This window comes from Pleurodeles waltl, chromosome 6 (assembly GCF_031143425.1).
Source record: "Pleurodeles waltl isolate 20211129_DDA chromosome 6, aPleWal1.hap1.20221129, whole genome shotgun sequence".
Lineage (NCBI taxonomy): Eukaryota > Metazoa > Chordata > Amphibia > Caudata > Salamandridae > Pleurodeles > Pleurodeles waltl.
In genome coordinates, this window is record NC_090445.1 from 90,629,114 (window position 1) to 90,647,241 (window position 18,128).

At 44.9% G+C, this 18,128-nt stretch overlaps 1 protein-coding gene across 2 annotated transcripts in view; it reads right to left on the reverse strand.

Annotated features, from left to right (window-relative positions):
• Positions 1-18,128, reverse strand: part of MSL1 (MSL complex subunit 1) — a 149,036-nt gene that overhangs the window by 12,298 nt on the left and 118,610 nt on the right. For both annotated transcript variants that reach the window (XR_011204730.1, XM_069237413.1), the window contains exon 7: positions 2,920-2,992. Coding sequence is in view for 1 of the 2 variants with exons in the window: in XM_069237413.1 (XP_069093514.1) it covers positions 2,920-2,992 (73 nt within the window). In the remaining variant the exon portion in view is untranslated. The remainder of the gene's footprint in view (positions 1-2,919; positions 2,993-18,128) is intronic.

Here is an 18,128-nt window from a genome sequence, read left to right on the forward strand (position 1 = left end):
CAGGCAAAAAGTGGGGGGTAACTGCAACAGGGAGCCATTTCTTTACACTGGTGATATCCAACTATTGTGGATAGAAGTTTTTGAGTCTTCCCCCTACTGGAGAGGTGTGAGGTTGTGGACGGTGTAGGCAGTCCTGTCATGCAGTGGAGGCAGAGCCTCTGGAGGTGGATGCCTTACCTCAGCCTTTGTTATTTGAGCCTCTGTATGATCCCCTAAAAGAACCTCAGTTGTAAAAGTGGGAGGTTTTTCTGTTTGGAGAGGGGGAAGGCTCTGTAGATGTTGTTTTGAAGCCTCCCCTAAATTGTGGGCAATGAAAATTGCCACATTGTGTGGAGATTAGCAGTGCCCCCATTGCTTTCGCTGTTTCAGAATCTTTTTAAAGTTTTTCTATTGTGGTATCCACTTGTTGGTCCAATAAGTGCTCTCTGTCAAATGACATGTTGAGCACCGCTTGCTGTATTTCTGGCTTGAAGCCTGAACACCTAAGCCAAGCATGCCTGCGTATGATGATGATCGCATTAATACCAACCGCTGCTGTATCTGCGGCATCTGTTGCACAAGGAATAGAGTTATTGGAAATAGTTTGACCTTCTGATACTATCTCTTGCGCCTTTTTACAATGATCCTTTGAGAGTTACTAAAGGTGATACTCCATTTTGTCCCAGTGGGCCCTGTCGCACCGTGCTAATAGTGCTTGTGAATTGGTGTTACTCCAATGATTGGCACATTGTGCTGCTACTCTTTTCCCCTCTGCATCTATTTTCTTGCTTTCTTGGTCAGGAGTGGGCGAATCTCCTGTAGATGGACTAGTAGCATGTTTTCGTGCAGTACTGACCACTAGTAAGTCTGGAGGGATTTGAGCCTGTATAAACAGAGGGTCTGAAGGTGCCGCTTTGTATTTATCCACCCCAGGAGTGATAACTCAGGACCTTATGGGTTCTTTTAAGATGTCCTTAGCATGTCTAAGCATGCCAGGCAGCATGGGGGGAAACTGACTGTGTTGTAAAATCCTCTCCAATAGGGTCAGTGTATAGCTGGACATCTTGGAATCCCGCTGCGCTTGCTTTCACCTGCTGATAAGATGCTGTGTCTTCGGGTGGTGATTGTCGTGCAGGGTATAGATCTTGGTCATTTGGCAAGATAGGAGCTCGGTCATCTGAATCCCATGGATCTAGCTCCTGTGGGGGTGTCATCCAAATCATCCGCTGGTAGTGCTGGTGAACCCTGTGGCGAAAAATGTGGTTGAGAAGGTGTACGAGATTGAGGAGGTGGTAGAGGGGTGGACGGAAGAATTGTAGAATGTGGTGGAGAAGGCTGGGATCTATTTGGAGCCCTTCTTTGGTAGAGAAGCAGTGTCCAAAGCCTCCTCACAGTATAATTTTATTTTAATTTATATTCTCCCTGTTCCTTTCTGATTATGGATGTGGCGCTGACAAGCGTCCATGATCTGTAAAAATGGCTTACAGGTGAAGTTGTATCAGAAGAATAAGTCCTCACAGTGGAAACACAAACATTCAAAATGTGTCCATTCATCAAATTAGGCTCTCCCCTTGACCCATGCCCTGTCCATATTTTGCACGAGGCACCCCTGATTCTAAGGCATGTGCTGAATGAATTTTACAATCTCTTGCTCACTCTGAGCTCTATACTTCCTTGTTGGAAGCAGACTACGGTAGTTCTAAAAAAAAATACTTTGACAGATCCTGGGGCAGAGTAACTACCGTCCTAGATCTCAATGTCTATTACTAATCAAACGTCTTTAAAAAAAAGTCAATTCTAAACTCTCTCCTTACTTAGAATCACAAAATATTCTGAACCCGTTAAGCAAGCTTTCGCTCACTACACAGCACAGAGCAGACACTTCTATATATCCTTGATAATCTATAATAATTGCCGTCAGTAGCCCTGGTTCTTTTTGATCCGATCAGCTTTATCAATTTGCTTTTTTCCTCTCTTCCTCCTTCCATCTCTCTCTCCGTTTATGTCCATGTCATTCTCTCACCCCTTTATTTTCCTTTCTCTCTTTCCTCCTGATCCCTCGTTTTGTAATGCTCTCAACCATGTTTTTTTCCCTAAAGTAGTATTCCCCACCAAAATGCTCTTCACTTAGAGATAAAGAGATCACAAACAGAATATAACTGTTAATAGCATAACCTAGTAGCAACAATAAAGCCAGCTATCTTTGTATGATATTCACAGGAGTTCCTGGAGTAAAGAAAATAAATACGTCAACACTATTCCTTTGAATCATTTGACAACACCCTACTCAAGCTCAGAATCGAACTATTTGATAGTGCTAGCCAAAGAAGCTTCAATAATGGAGAGCACTGAGCAACTACCAGGTCTGAAACCAAAATTCCTAGATCACGGTTAATGAACAAGTACAGACTATACTTGCCTAAACACCCATCCTCATTCATGCAATAACTTAATTATTTAGAAGGTTTATCTCTCAAATTCCTCCCCATTATCACTCTGTAAAGTGTTTTTAGTTCCAGCACAAAGGCAGAGTGTCTTCCTCGCTCAGGTTCAGTCCTGGAGCCATTCCTAGAGATCTTTATGCCACCAAGTATTTTTATTAGTGCACACCTTATGTCATAACCTTTCGACAATTGAGTCACATGCATCCTACTAATGTCTGTGGAGCACAGGAGAAACTTATCTATCAAAGTTAACAAAAGTACTCAATGACAGCCAAGATCTGCATCAAATAATTTTTAAAGGACACCGTGTGATCACAAGAGGCTCCTGAGCAGCAGTGAATGCTGAGGCCCGGAAGGGGACTGCAGCCATGGAGCACTCTTTCTTCTCCCCCCTCTTCAAAATTCGTTGAGGAAGGAATGAGCATAACTGACAGTCGCACAATGAACTTCTCTTCCCCATCTACTTTTTATGACACAAGAATAGGTTGTAACTTACTGTGGGGTTAATTTTGGCAACGGCCTTCCAAATGCTACAACAGGCAGGAATGGGGTAATTATTAAAGATTCAACTGTAAGAGAAAAAGAGGGGAGACATGTTTTAAAATATAGGAAGCAGTTTCGGCTGTATAGCAACAACACTTAATACGATCTTAGTGTAAGAACATGCAGGAATCAAATTTACTGTTTCAACAAATGCTTGACCAATAGAGCAGCTATCTTTTATTTCAAAGATGGGCCTTTATTCTATTTTATTGGCATTGTTAAGTAAAACAAAATAGGTCATGTATTTGTAACGTTGTTAAGTTACTGTGGTCTTCCTCCCTCGGTCCCCTTCTGCAGCACAGAAAGCACCTCCGAACTCCATGGCGGGGGAAAAAATCTTTAAAAAGGCTTAGTCACACAAAGGGGTGGGGCTAAATAACCTATTCTTGAGGGATCTGGTTTCACCAGACACACCTATCTCCAATAGGGGTTGGGGGGAGGTTAAAACAAGTAGGACTTGCCAGTTCCAACCGATAGACAGCGGAATACCCACAGCGCATAAACCTTTTTATTTTGTATTTGTAGAATTTGAAAATTATTTTTTATCCTGCTCAGGACCCCTGGCAGAAGTAGCTGGACTGATCTTTCAGTGGTGCTGCAGCTTGGAATCAAGGCTTCTGTTGCTCTTGAGGCATGTCTAGGTGAAACCTTCGGTGTAAACTTCAGTCTGAGGTGGGTGCTCAAAGCCTTGGAGCACAAGAGACTTCGGTGGAGGCTTGTCTGGCATAAGGAAGGCTCTCCAAGGTCAAGTAGTGTCTGCTGGAAGAGCTGGACCCTTAGGTCAGTATCTTTTTAGACACGACTCAGGGCTGGATTCCCAATTTCCTCAGGGTGGTGCTCCGTCTGTCTGAAGACCTTTAAATTTTGAGATGGCTGACTTAGCTGCGACTGCAGCAGGATTGGCGCCCTAAGAGTGGACTTGATCTTTGACCAATCTTGCGTCAGCACCCTCTACAATACTTTCCCTTAGATATTGGAGCACAAGTGTAAAGAATACTCTGAAATACAAGGTGTGCCTCATAGGGGAGGAGGGTGAGTCGCATTTGAATCTACGAAAAATACCAATACTGGATAACTGCAGTTGCAGGTAAGTAACTTGTTTTCTTATCCAGTATTTGATCTTTCATAAATTCATAAGCTTTGATCAGAAAAGCATGCAATACTACAAGCACCTCTCACAACCCTTAGTGGACGGAGAGCCTAAAAAAATAATTCATAGTAATCAAGATGAGATACATTAGATATGAATAAGCAATATAGAAAAAAAACATTATCCTCAATCTGATGTAAATACCTGTGAAAGTGTAAACATTCATGCATGAATATGTGACTAAGCAACATAAGACAAGCATTAACAGCATGTAATAGTCTTTTGTCAGAAGAGGCTCACCTTAACAAAATAGAGGACGCTGAATCGTTGTGCTGTGGTGACTCAAGGCAGTAGTGCTACATAAAGGAATGAGTAGTCTTCCATGTTGCAACCCGGCATATCTTATCCAGAGGGTACTCACCTCTTGGGGTCCCTAGTTCTTCCAACTTCCCTCTAACGACTCCATATGCTTCGCTGGGAGACGTCATTTCTTATTTTATTTTAGTATATGGTTTGGTACTCCCCTAGGGTCCTAACTATTTTTCACTAATTCTTACCAAAGCTTGTTGTTTCTTGTGTCAATTCTTAATTATTACTGTGTGTGTGTATATGGAAAATGTCACTTACCCAGTGTACATCTGTTCGTGGCATGAGACGCTGCAGATTCACATGCTGTGCATATCCCGCCATCTAGTGTTGGGCTCAGAGTGTTACAAGTTGTTTTTCTTCGAAGAAGTCTTTTCGAGTCACGAGATCGAGGGACTCCTCCCCTTTCGGCTCCATTACGCATGGGCGTCGACTCCATCTTAGATTGTTTCCCCCGCAGAGGGTGAGATAGGAGTTGTGTATATAGTAATAGTGCCCATGCAATGGAGTAAGTATTTATGTACATAATGTGATTAAAAGTGTTATATTTACAAGTTTACAAATGTACAAGTTTATTTTTATCAACGGCTACAGGCTCCCGGGGAGGTGGGAGGGCGCATGTGAATCTGCAGCGTCTCATGCCACGAACAGATGTACACTGGGTAAATGACATTTTCCGTTCGATGGCATGTGTAGCTGCAGATACACATGCTGTGCATAGACTAGTAAGCAGTTATCTCCCCAAAAGCGGTGGTTTAGCCTGTAGGAGTTGAAGTTGTTTGAAATAATGTTCGTAATACTGCCTGTCCTACTGTGGCTTGTTGTGTTGTTAACACATCCACACAGTAATGCTTAGTGAATGTATAAGGCGTAGACCATGTGGCTGCCTTACAGATTTCTGTCATTGGTATATTTCCTAGAAAGGCCATGGTGGCACCTTTCTTCCTAGTGGAGTGTGCCTTTGGTGTAATAGGCAGTTGTCTCTTTGCTTTAACATAACAGGTTTGAATACATTTAACTATCCATCTGGCAATGCTTTGTTTGGATATTGGATTCCCTGCATGAGGTTTTTGGAAAGCTACAAACAATTGTTTTGTTTTGCAAATTTATTTGGTTCTATCAATGTAATACATTAGTGCTCTTTTTATGTCTAATGTATGTAATGCTCTTTCAGCTACAGAGTCTGGTTCTGGAAAGAACACTGGGAGTTCCACCGTTTGATTTAAGTGGAACGGTGATATAACTTTTGGCAAAAATTTGGGATTTGTGCGTAGAACCACTTTATGTTTGTGTATTTGTATAAAGCGTTCTTGTATGGTAAAGGCTTGTATTTCACTTACTCTTCTAAGAGATGTGATAGCTATTAGGAAGGCTACTTTCCAGGTTAAGTATTGAATCTCACAAGAGTGCATGGGTTCAAATGGTGGACCCATGAGTCGTGTTAATACAATATTGAGGTTCCACAAAGGAACTGGTGGTGTTCTTGGTGGAATGATCCTTTTTAGACCCTCCATAAATGTTTTTATGACTGGGAGTTTAAATAGTGAAGTTGAATGTGTAATTTGCAGAAAAGCAGAAATTGCTGTGAGATGTATTTTAATGGATGAAAAAGCTAACTTAGTCTTCTGTAAGTGTAGTAAGTAGCTTACAATGTTTTTTGCGGACGCGTGTAATGGTTGAATTTGATTATTATGACAGTAATAAACAAATCGTTTCCATTTATTTGCGTAGCAATGTCTTGTAGTAGGTTTTCTAGCCTGTTTGATGACCTCCATACATTCTTGTGTAAGGTCTAGATGTCCGAATTCCAAGACTACAGGAGCCAGATTGCTAGATTGAGCGATGCTGGATTCGGATGTCTGATTTGTTGTTTGTGTTGAGTTAACAGATCTGGTCTGTTTGGTAGTTCGATATGAGGCACTACTTACAGGTCTAGTAGTGTTGTGTACCAAGGTTGTTGTGCCCAAGTTGGTTCTATTAGTATTAGTTTGAGTTTGTTTTGACTCAATTTGTTTACTAGATACGGAAGGAGTGGGAGAGGGGGAAAAGCGTAAGCAAATATCCCTGACCAACTCATCCATAACGCATTGCCCTTGGAATGAGGCTGTGGGTACCTGGATGCGAAGTTTTGGCATTTTGTGTTTTCTTTTGTTGCGAATAGGTCTATTTGCGGTGTTCCCCAGTTTTGGAAGTAGGTTTGTAGTATCTGGGGATGAATTTCCCATTCGTGGATCTGTTGGTGATCTCGACTGAGATTGTCGGCTAACTGTTTTGAATTCCTGGTATGTATTGCGCTATTAGGCGAATGTGATTGTGAATCGCCCAATGCTAAATCTTCTGTGCTAAGAGACACAACTGTGTTGAGTGTGTGCCTCCGTTTGTTTAGGTAATATATTGTTGTCATGTTGTCTGTTTTGACAAGAATGTGTTTGTGGGCTATTAGTGGTTGAAATGCTTTTAATGCTAGAAACACTGCTAGTAGTTCTAGTTGATTTATATGAAGTTGTTTTTACTGAGTGTCCCATTGTCCTTGGATGCTGTGTTGGTTGAGGTGTGCTCCCCACCCTACCATGGAAGCATCTGTTGTGATCACATATTGAGGCACTGGGTCTTGGAAGGGCCGCCCTTGGTTTAAATTTATAGGATTCCACCATTGAAGCGAGGTGTGTGTTTGGCGGTCTATCAACACTAGATCCTGAAGATGACCCCGTGCTTGTGTCCATTGTGTCGCTAGGCACTGTTGTAAGGGCCGCATGTGTAATCTTGCGTTTGGGACAATGGCTATGCATGAAGACATCATGCCTAGAAGTTTCATCACTCATTTTACTTGATATTGCTGGTTTGGGTGCATGCTTTGTATTACATTTTGGAATCCTTGCACCCTTTGTGGACTTGGAGTGGCAATCCCTTTATTTGTGTTTATTGTCGCTCCTAAGTATTGTTGTATTTGACACGGTTGTAAGTGTGATTTAAGGTAGTTTATTGAGAACCCTAATTTGTGAAGGGTTTCTATGACATATTTTGTGTGTTGAAGACACTGTTTCTGAGTGTTGGTTTTTATTAACCAATCGTCTAGATACGGGAATACGTGTATGTGCTGTCTTCTGATATGTGCCGCTACTACTGCAAGGCATTTTGTAAATACCCTTGGTGCTGTTGTTATCCCGAATGGTAACACTTTGAATTGGTAATGTACTCCTTGGATTACAAACCTCAAGTATTTCCTGTGTGAAGGATGTATGGGTATATAGAAGTACGCATCCTTTAGATCTAATGTTGACATGTAGTTTTGTTGTTTGAGCAAGGGGATCACGTCTTGAAGTGTTACCATGTGAAAGTGATCTGATTTGATGTAAAGATTTAGTGTTCCCGGATCTAAGATGGGTCTTAGAGTTTTGTCCTTTTTGGGTATTAGAAAATACAAGGAATGAACACCTGTTCCTTACTGATGGTTGGGTACAAGTTCGATTGCCTCTTTTTGTAACAATGCTTGGACTTCTAGTTGTAATAGATCTAAGTGTTGTTTGGACATGTTGTGTGTTCTTGGAGGCACATTTGGTGGTAATTGTAGGAATTCTATGCAATAACCATGTTGGACAACGGCTAGGACCCACGAGTCTGTAGTTATTTCTTCCCAATTTTTGTAATAATCTGTGAGTCTCCCCCCCACTGGTGTTATGTGTTGGGGATTTGGGACATTGAAGTCACTGTTTAGTTTGTGGGGGCTTTGTAATTTACTCTTGTTTTAGGGAACTGTCCACCTCTATATTGTCCCCGAAAGCCTCCTCTTTGATACTGGCCCTGGTATGTGGGTCTGGCTTGTGAGGTTGAGGGTTCTGTGCTTTGGGCTCGAAACCCCCTTCTAAAGTGTGGCTTTCTAAAGGTGCCTCTGCTTTGTGGGGAGTAGAGCGCGCCCATGGCTTTGGCCGTGTCAATGTCCTTCTTTAGCTTCTCTATAGCTGTATCCACCTCCAGCCCAAACAACTGTTGTCCATTAAAAGGCATATTAAGCACAGCCTGTTGGATCTCTGGCTTAAATCCGGAGGTGCGGAGCCATGCGTGTCTCCGAATAGTGACCGCTGTATTCACAGTCCTGGCGGCTGTGTCCGCTGCACGCTTTTGAAACTCCTTGGGAAGATGTTCAATAAAATGCTGCATTTCATCCCAATGAGCCCGGTCATATCTTGCCAATAAAGCCTGTGAATTGGCAATGCGCCATTGATTGGCTGCCTGTGCCGCAACTCTTTTCCCCGCTGCATCAAACTTTCGACTTTCTTTGTCGGGTGGTGGAGCATCCCCAGAAGTCTGAGTTTGCCCTTTTGCGTGCTGCGCCTACTACCACTGAGTCAGGTGTTAGTTGTTGCGTGATGTACACAGGGTCCATAGGGGAGTCGGGTGTTAGTTGTTGCATGATGTACACAGGGTCCGTAGGGGGAGGCTTGTACTTTTTTTCCACCATAGGTGTAATGGCTCTGCATTTGACGGGGTCTTGAAACATTTGTTTTGCGTGTTTTAACATCCCTGGTAACATCAGCAGACTCTTGTACTGGCTGTGTGTTGACAACAAAGTATTAAATAAAAAGTCATCTTCAATAGGTTCAGCATGCAGTGCTACATTGTGAAAAGTAGCTGCTCTGGACACCACCTGCATGTAAGCAGTACTGTCTTCAGGTGGTGACGGCCTTGCTGGGTAGCAGTCTGGGCTATTGCCAGATACTGGTGCATCATATAGATCCCATGCATCTGGGTCATCCCTGTGTGCGTTGGAGATTGCATCATAGGGGGTGTTGAAATTGGTGATAGTTGCGGTGAGTGCTGTGGCAAAAAACGTGGTGGAGTTTTTTCTTTCGCCACCTTTGCTTTCGGCTGTTTCTCTGTGTCTTGGAAAGCAAGTTTCCTTTTCATTTTAATAGGGGGAAGAGTTCTTATTTTCCCTGTTTCTTTTTGAATATGGAGCCTTCTTTGTGTATGGTTTGGCTCCCCCATCTCTAATTCTTGTCCAAAGTTATGGCCTTGTAGTTGTGCTGAAAGGCCTTGTTCTTCGGAATAAGAACTTTGTTTCGGCTCCGATGCTGGGTGTTTCAGCACCAAAACTTTTTCCACAGTCTTTTTCGGCTCAGAAGCCACCTTTTTCGGTTTCGGGGTGCCGATCTCTCGGTGCCGACTTTGCTCGGAGCCGGTATCTCAGTGTCGAATTTGGTCGGAGCCAGTATCTCGGTGCCGAGTATACTCTGTGACGGTATCTCGACCGGAGTCGGATGTCTTCGACATGCGTGTGCCCTTTTTCGGTGCCGATGGTTGGTCCCCGAGTTTACGGGTTAAGCCATGGCCTGCCGGCGGTGGCGTCCCCTGGGCCTTCATGATTTTGATGCAAGTTTTGGCTGGTGCAGGTTTACTCACGGTTTTCGCCGGCTGCTCACTTTCGGCCTCGTCCGAATCGGCAATGGAGAAAGTCTCCTCTTCTTCGACGTCGCGGTGTCCTGACGGCGTCGATGCCATCTGAAGCCTTCGAGCTCTCCGGTCCCTTAGCGTCTTCTTCGAACGAAATGCCCGACAGGCCTCGCAAGTACCCTCTTTGTGTTCGGGGGACAAACACAAATTACAGACCAAATGGTGATCTGTGTAAGGATACTTATTGTGGCATTCGGGGCAGGAGCGGAATGGGGTCCGTTCCATGAGCCTTGAAGACGCACGGGGTCGGGCCGACCGGGCCCCGCCGGGGGATAGAAGCCCCGAAGGGCTACCGGAGCTCTTCTTTTATTCGGTGTCGATCTGCTATAACTAACCCGATACCGAACGCAAACAATACCGTCGAATTTTCCGAGATTTAACTAACTTTCCGAACCGAAACACGGAGCGAAAAGGAACACGTCCGAACCCGATGGCGGAAAGAAAACAATCTAAGATGGAGTCGACGCCCATGCGCAATGGAGCCGAAAGGGGAGGAGTCCCTCGATCTCGTGACTCGAAAAGACTTCTTCGAAGAAAAACAACTTGTAACACTCCGAGCCCAACACTAGATGACGGGATATGCACAGCATGTGTATCTGCAGCTACACATGCCATCGAACATATATATAAATATGGAAAATGTCACTTTACCCAGTGTACATCTGTTTGTGGCATGTTGCGCTGCAGATTCACATTCTGTGCATTATCCTGCCATCTAGTGTTGGGCTCGGAGTGTTACAAGTTGTTTTTCTTCGAAGAAGTCTTTTCGAGTCACGGGACCGAGTGACTCCTCCCTTTCGGCTCCATTGCGCATGGGTGTCGACTCCATCTTAGATTGTTTTCCCCGCAAAGGGTGAGGTAGGAGTTGGTAAAGTAAGGATACTAAAGGTGCCCATGCAATGGAGTAGAAATGTATGTACATAGTGTGTATTAAAGGAATATTTATTTACAATTTACATGCAACTAAAACGGCTACAGGCTCCCGGGGAAGTGGGAGGGCGCATGTGAATCTGCAGCGCAACATGCCACGAACAGATGTACACTGGGTAAGTGACATTTTCCTTTCGATGGCATGTGTAGCTGCAGATACACATGCTATGTATAGACTACAAAGCAGTAATCTCCCCAAATGCGGTGGTCAGTCTGTAGGAGTTGAAGTTGTCTGAAATAATGTTTTTAGTACAGCCTGTCTTACTGTGGCTTGTTGTGTTGCCAACACATCTACACAGTAATGCTTAGTAAATGTATGGGGCGTAGACCAGGTGGCTGCCTTACAAATCTCTGTCATTGTTATATTACCAAGAAAAGCCTCTGTGGCGCCTTTTTTCCTAGTGGAATGTGCCCTTGGAGTAATGGGTAATTCTCTTTTAGCTTTAAGGTAACAGGACTGAATACATTTGACTATCCATCTGGCAATACCCTGTTTGGATATAGGGTTACCTGCATGAGGTTTTTGGAAAGCTACGAACAATTTGTTTTGTTTTTCGAAATTGTTTTGTTCTGTCAATGTAATACATTAGCGCTCTTTTAATGTCTAATGTATGCAATGCCCTTTCTGCTACTGATTCTGGTTGTGGAAAGAAGACTGGGAGTTCCAGAGTTTGGTTTAGATGAAAAGGTGATATGACTTTTGGTAAAAATTGTGGATTTGTACGGAGAACCACTTTATGTTTATGTATCTGTATAAAGGGTTCTTGTATAGTAAATGCCTGTATTTCGCTAACTCTTCGTAGAGAAGTGATGGCTATTAGAAAGGCTACTTTCCACGTCAAGAATTGGATTTGACAAGAATGCATGGGTTCAAATGGTGGACCCATGAGTCGTGTTAGTACAATATTAAGATTCCACGAAGGTACTGGTGGTGTCCTTGGTGGTATGATTCTTTTTAGTCCCTCCATAAAGGCTTTGATAACTGGGATTCTAAAAAGCGATTTTGTATGTGTAATCTGCAAATTGCTAGCAGTTCTAAGTGATTTATGTGAAGTTGTTTTTGTTGACTGTCCCATTGACCTTGTATGCTGTGATTGTTGAGGTGTGCTCCCCACCCAATCATGGAGGCGTCTGTTGTCATAATGGCATGAGGCACTGGGTCTTGAAATGGCCGCCCTTGGTTTAAATTTATAGGGTTCGACCATTGAAGCGAGAAGTGTGTCTGGCGGTCTATCAACACTAGATCTTGAAGTTGACCCTGTGCTTGTGTCCACTGTTTTGCTAGGCACTGTTGTAAGGGCCGCATGTGTAATCTTGCATTTGGGATACAATGGCTATGTACGAAGACATCATGCCTTGAAGTTTCATTACAAACCTTACTGGGTAGTGTTGGTTTGACTGTATGCTTGATGTTATATTTTGGAACGTTTGGACCCTTTGTGGACTTAGAGTTGCAATCGCTTTTTGTGTGTTGAGTGTAGCTCCTAAGTATTGTTGTATTTGGGATGGCTGCAGCTGTGATTTCTGGGCATTTATAGAGAACCCTGGTTTGTGTAGAGTTTCTAGAACGTTTTGCGTGTGAAGAAGACACTGTTGTTGAGTGTTGGTTTTTATTAGCCAGTCGTCCAAGTATGGGAATACGTGCATGTGCTGTCTCCTTATGTGAGCGGCTTCTACTGCAAGGCATTTTGTGAATACCCTTGGGGCTGTTGTTATCCCGAACGGTAACACCATGAATTGATAGTGTATGCCGTGTATCACAAACCTTAAGTATTTTCTGTGAGAAGGATGTATGGGTATGTGAGAGTACGCATCTTTGAGATCTAATGTTGACATGTAGTCCTTCTTTTTTAGTAAGGGAACCACGTCTTGAAGTGTTACCATGTGGAAGTGGTCTGACTTGATGAAGAGATTCAGTGTTCTGAGGTCTAAGATAGGTCTTAACTTTTTGTCCTTCTTTGGAATTAGGAAATACAGTGAGTAGAAGCCTGTACCTTTCTGATGGTTGGGTACTAACTCTATTGCTTGTTTTTGTAATAGTGCTTGGACCTCTATTTGTAATAGGTCTAAGTGTTGTTTGGACATATTGTGTGCCCTTGGGGGCACATCTGGTGGGAAATTTGTGAATTCTATGCAATAACCATGTTGGATAATGGCTAGGACCCATGCGTCCGTGGTAATGTGTGTCCAGTTCTGATAGTATGCGGTAAGTCTCCCCCACTGGTGTTAAGTGTTGGGGTTTCGTGACATTGGAGTCACTGTTTAGCTTGTTTTAGGTGTCTGGAACTTCCCCTTCCTCTTGGGAATTGTCCACCTCTATATGAGCCACGAAACCCTCCCCTCTGATATTATGCCTGATAGGTGGGTTTGGTTTGCGAGGTGGAAGGCTCTGGTGTTTCCATTCGAAACCCCCCTCTAAATTGTGGCTTTCTAAATGTGCCTCTGCCCTGTGGGGAGTATAGCGCGCCCATGGCTTTGGCCGTGTCCGTGTCCTTTAATTTTTCAATTGCTGTGTCCACTTCCGGCCCAAACAATTGTTCTTGGTTAAAAGGCATGTTCAACACTGCTTGTTGGATTTCTGGCTTGAATCCAGAGCTTCTTAACCATGCATGCCTGCGAATGGTTACCGCAGTGTTGACCGTTCGTGCTGCCGTGTCTGCTGAGTCTAATGCGGACCTTATTTGGTTGTTGGATATTGCTTGTCCTTCTTCCACAACCTGCTGGGCACGTTTCTGGTGTTCTTTGGGCAAGTGTTGTATAATGTGTTGCATCTCGTCCCAGTGTGCCCTGTCGTAGCAAGCAAGTAGGACTTGTGAGTTTGCGATCCGCCATTGGTTGGCTGCCTGTGCTGCCACCCGTTTGCCCGCTGCGTCAAACTTCCTACTCTCTTTGTCAGGCGGTGGAGCGTCGCCTGACGATTGAGAGTTTGCCCTCTTTCTTGCTGCTCTTACAACCACCGAGTCTGGTGTAAGTTGCTGTGTTATAAACACAGGATCCGTTGGGGGCGGCTTGTACTTCTTCTCCACCCTAGGTGTGATAGCCCTTTATTTAACTGGCTCCTGGACTACCTGTTTTGCATGTTTGAGCATGCCCGGGAGCATTGGAAGACTCTGGTAGGAAGTGTGGGTGGATGCCAAGGTGTTGAACAGGAAATCATCCTCTATTGGCTCAGAATGCATTGCTACATTGTGGAACGTAGCTGCCCTGGATAGTACCTGCGTATATGCAGTACTGTCCGCTGGAGGTGACGGCTTTGTTGGGTAACAATCCGGACTGTTATCTGATACTGGTGCATCAGGATCATCCTGTGTCATCCCTGTATGCGTAGGTGACTGCATTGGAGGTGTTCCCACCGGAGACAGCTGTGGTGAGTGTAGTGGGAAGGTTGTGGAGAAAACCTTGGTGGTGGGGTTTTTTTCTCTGGCCACCTTCGCCTGCATTTCTGACTCTTGAAATGCCAGTTTTCTTTTTGTTTTAATTGGACGGTGAGTTTGTATTTTTCCAGTCTCTTTCTGGATATGCAACCTCCTTTGCGTATGGGCTGGTTCAACCATACTTATTTCCTGCTCAAATCTGTGTTTTTCATGCATTTGGACTGCCTATAAGTAATCTAGTGTGATGTTACTATAATAAAGTGCCTTTATTTTTGTTATACTGTGTGGCTCTTTCATGTGTGATAAGTTAGTGTGTGACTATTGTGGTATTGCATAAGATTTGCATGCCTCCTAGATAAGTCGTGGCTGCACATCCACAGCTACCTCTAGAGAGCCCTGGCTTACTAGAACTGCATACATTCATTAATAGTGGTCGCCTTGACCCGGTGCCAACACCCTAGGTGTCTACAACACACCAGGCCAGCTCCCTACTCTGGTGGTACTGTAGCTGGATTTTCCATTATTTTAATCCGGTCACTTCATATATAGTCAATTATGGGGATAGCTATCACAAAATTTCTGGCCTGCTCCTTGAAGTCATGGAGGAAACAATCAGTGCGAGAGACAGAGGTTGGCAGGTGAAAACCTGTGGCAGCCCTATCCATCAAATTGTGAAACCCCCCATGTTCTCAGGAAGAGAGTCCGATGGGTGAGGAGGAGGAGGTGACGATGTAGGGGCTAAGTAGCCATACCATTTGCCATGAGTATGTTGTGGAACAATGATTTCCCCCTTGTAAGGAAATGCCTCCTTGGGATGGTTACCCCCTGACTTTTTGCCTTTGCTGATGCCAAGTTATGATTTGAAAGTGTGCTGAGGCCTGCTAACCAGGCCCCAGCACCAGTGTTCTTTCCCTATCCTGTCCTTTTGTTTCCACAATTGGCACACCCTGGCATCCAGGTAAGTCACTTGTAACTGGTACCCCTGGTACCAAGGGCCCTGATGCCAGGGAAGGTCTCTAAGGGCTGCAGCATGTCTTATGCCACCCTGGGGACCCCTCACTCAGCACAGACACACTGCTTGCCAGCTTGTGTGTGCTAGTGGGGATAAAATGACTAAGTCGACATGGCACTCCCCTCAGGGTGCCATGCCAACCTCACACTGCCTATAGGTATAGATAAATCACCCCTCTAGCAGGCCTTACAGCCCTAAGGCAGGGTGCACTATACCATAGGTGAGGGCATAAGTGCATGAGCACTATGCCCCTACAGTGTCTAAGCAAAACCTTAGACATTGTAAGTGCAGGGTAGCCATAAGAGTATATGGTCTGGGAGTCTGTCAAAAACAAACTCCACAGCGCCATAATGGCTATACTGAATACTGGGAAGTTTGGTATCAAACTTCTCAGAATAATAAACCCACACTGATGCCAGTGTTGGATTTATTAAAAAATGCACACAGAGGGCCTCTTAGAGATGCCCCCTGTATTTTACCCAATTGTTCAGTGCAGGACTGACTGGTCTGTGCCAGCCTGCTGCTGAGAGAGGAGTTTCTGACCCCATGTGGTGAGAGCCTTTGTGCTCTCCGAGGACAGAAACAAAGCCTGCTCTGGGTGGAGGTGCTTCACACCTATCCCCTGCAGGGACTGTAACACCTAGCAGTGAGCCTCAAAGGCTTAGGCTTCGTGTTACAATGCCCCAGGGCACTAAAGCTAGTAGAGATGCCCGCCCCCTGGACACAGCCCCCACTTTTGGCGGCAAGTCCAGGAAAGAGAAAAACAAGGAGGAGTCACTGGCCAGTCAGGACAGCCCCTAAGGTGCCCTGAGCTGAAGTGACTCTGACTTTTAGAAATCCTCCATCTTGCAGATGGAGGATTCCCCCAATAGGATTAGGGATGTGCCCCCCTCCCCTCAGGGAGGAGGCACAAAGAGGGTGTAGCCACCATCAAGGACAGTAGCCATTGGCTACTGCCCTCCCAGACCTAAACACACCCCTAAATTCAGTATTTAGGGGCTCCCCAGAGCCTAGGAACTCAGATTCCTGCAACCTAAGAAGAAGAGGACAGCTAAGCTGAAAAACCCTGCAGAGAAGACGGAGACACCAACTGCTTTGGCCCCAGATCTACCGGCCTGTCTCCCCCCTTCTAAAGACACTGCTCCAGCAACGCTCTCCCCAGGGACCAGCGACCTCTGAATCCTCAGAGGACTGCCCTGCTCTAGAAGGACCAAGAAACTCCAAAGGACAGCGGCTCTGTTCATCCAAGACTGCAACTTTGTTTCAAAGGAGCAACTTTAAAACAACTGCGTTTCCCGCCGGAAGCGTGAGACTTGCTACTCTGCACCCGACGCCCCCAGCTCGACTTGTGGAGAAACAACACTTCAGGGAGGACTCCCCGGCGACTGCGAGACCGTGAGTAGCCAGAGTTGTCCCCCCCTGAGCCCACACAGCGACGCCAGCAGAGGGAATTCAGAGGCTCCCCCTGACCGCGACTGCCTGACTCCCAGATCCCGACGCCTGGTAAAGACTCTGCACCCGCAGACCCCAGGACCTGAAAGATCAGAACTCCAGTGCAGGAGTGACCCCCAGGAGGCCCTCTCCCTTGCCCAGGTGGTGGCTACCCCAAGGAGCCCCCCCCTTGCCTGCATCGCTGAAGAGATCCCTTGGTCTCCCATTGATTTACATTGGAAACCCGACGTGTGTTTGCACACTGCACCCGGCCGACCCCGTGCTGCTGAGGGTGTACTTTCTGAGCTAACTTGTGTCCCCCCCCGGTGCCCTACAAAACCCCCCTGGTCTGCCCTTCGAAGATGCGGGTACTTACCTGCTGGCAGACTGGAACCGGGGCACCCCCTTCTCCATTGAAGCCTATGCGTTTTGGGCACCACTTTGACCTCTGCATCTGACCGGCCCTGAGCTGCTGGTGTGGTAACTTTGGGGTTGCTCTGAACCCCCAACGGTGGGCTACTTTGGACCCAATCTTGAACCCCGTAGGTGGTTTACTTACCTGCAAGAGCTAACAAACTCTTACTCCCCCTAGGAACTGTGAAAATTGCACGGTCTAGTTTTAAAATAGCTATATGTGATTTATTTGAAAAGTATATATGCTATTGTGATTATTCAAAGTTCCTAAAGTACTTACCTGCAATACCTTTCATTTGAAGTACTACATGTAAAATTTGAACCTGTGGTTCTTAAAATAAACTAAGAAAATATATTTTTCTATACAAAAACCTATTGGCCTGGAATTGTCTTTGAGTGTGTGTTCCTCATTTATTGCCTGCGTGTGTACAACAAATGCTTAACACTACTCCTTTGATAAGCCTACTGCTCGACCACACTACCACAAAATAGAGCATTAGTATTATCTCTTTTTGCCACTATCTTACCTCTAAGGGGAACCCTTGGACTCTGTGCATACTATTCCTTACTTTGAAATAGTGCATACAGAGCCAACTTCCTACATTGGTGGATCAGCGGTGGGGTACAAGACTTTACATTTGCTGGACTACTCAGCCAATACCTGATCACACGACAAATTCCAAAAATTGTCATTAGAAACTGATTTTTGCAATTTGAACTATTTTTCTAAATTCTTAAAAGTCCTGCTAGGGCCGTGTGTTAGTCCCTGTTAGCATTTCTTTTAGAGTTTAAAAGTTTTGTGAAAGTTTGAATTAAGTTCTAGAACTAGTTTAGATTCTTACTCTTAAAGTATTCCAACTTTTAGAAACATAATGCCTGGTGCAGAAGAGAATGTGGTGGAACTCGACCTCACACCTTACCTCCATCTTAAGATGAGGGAGCTAAGGTCTCTCTGCAAAATAAAGAAAATCCCAGTTGGCTTAAGACCCTCCAAACAACAGCTCCAGGAGCTTTTGGCAGAGTTTGAAAAAGCCAACCCCTCTGAGGATGACAACCCAGAGGATGAGGTTAGTGACTTGGAGGAGAATTCCCCC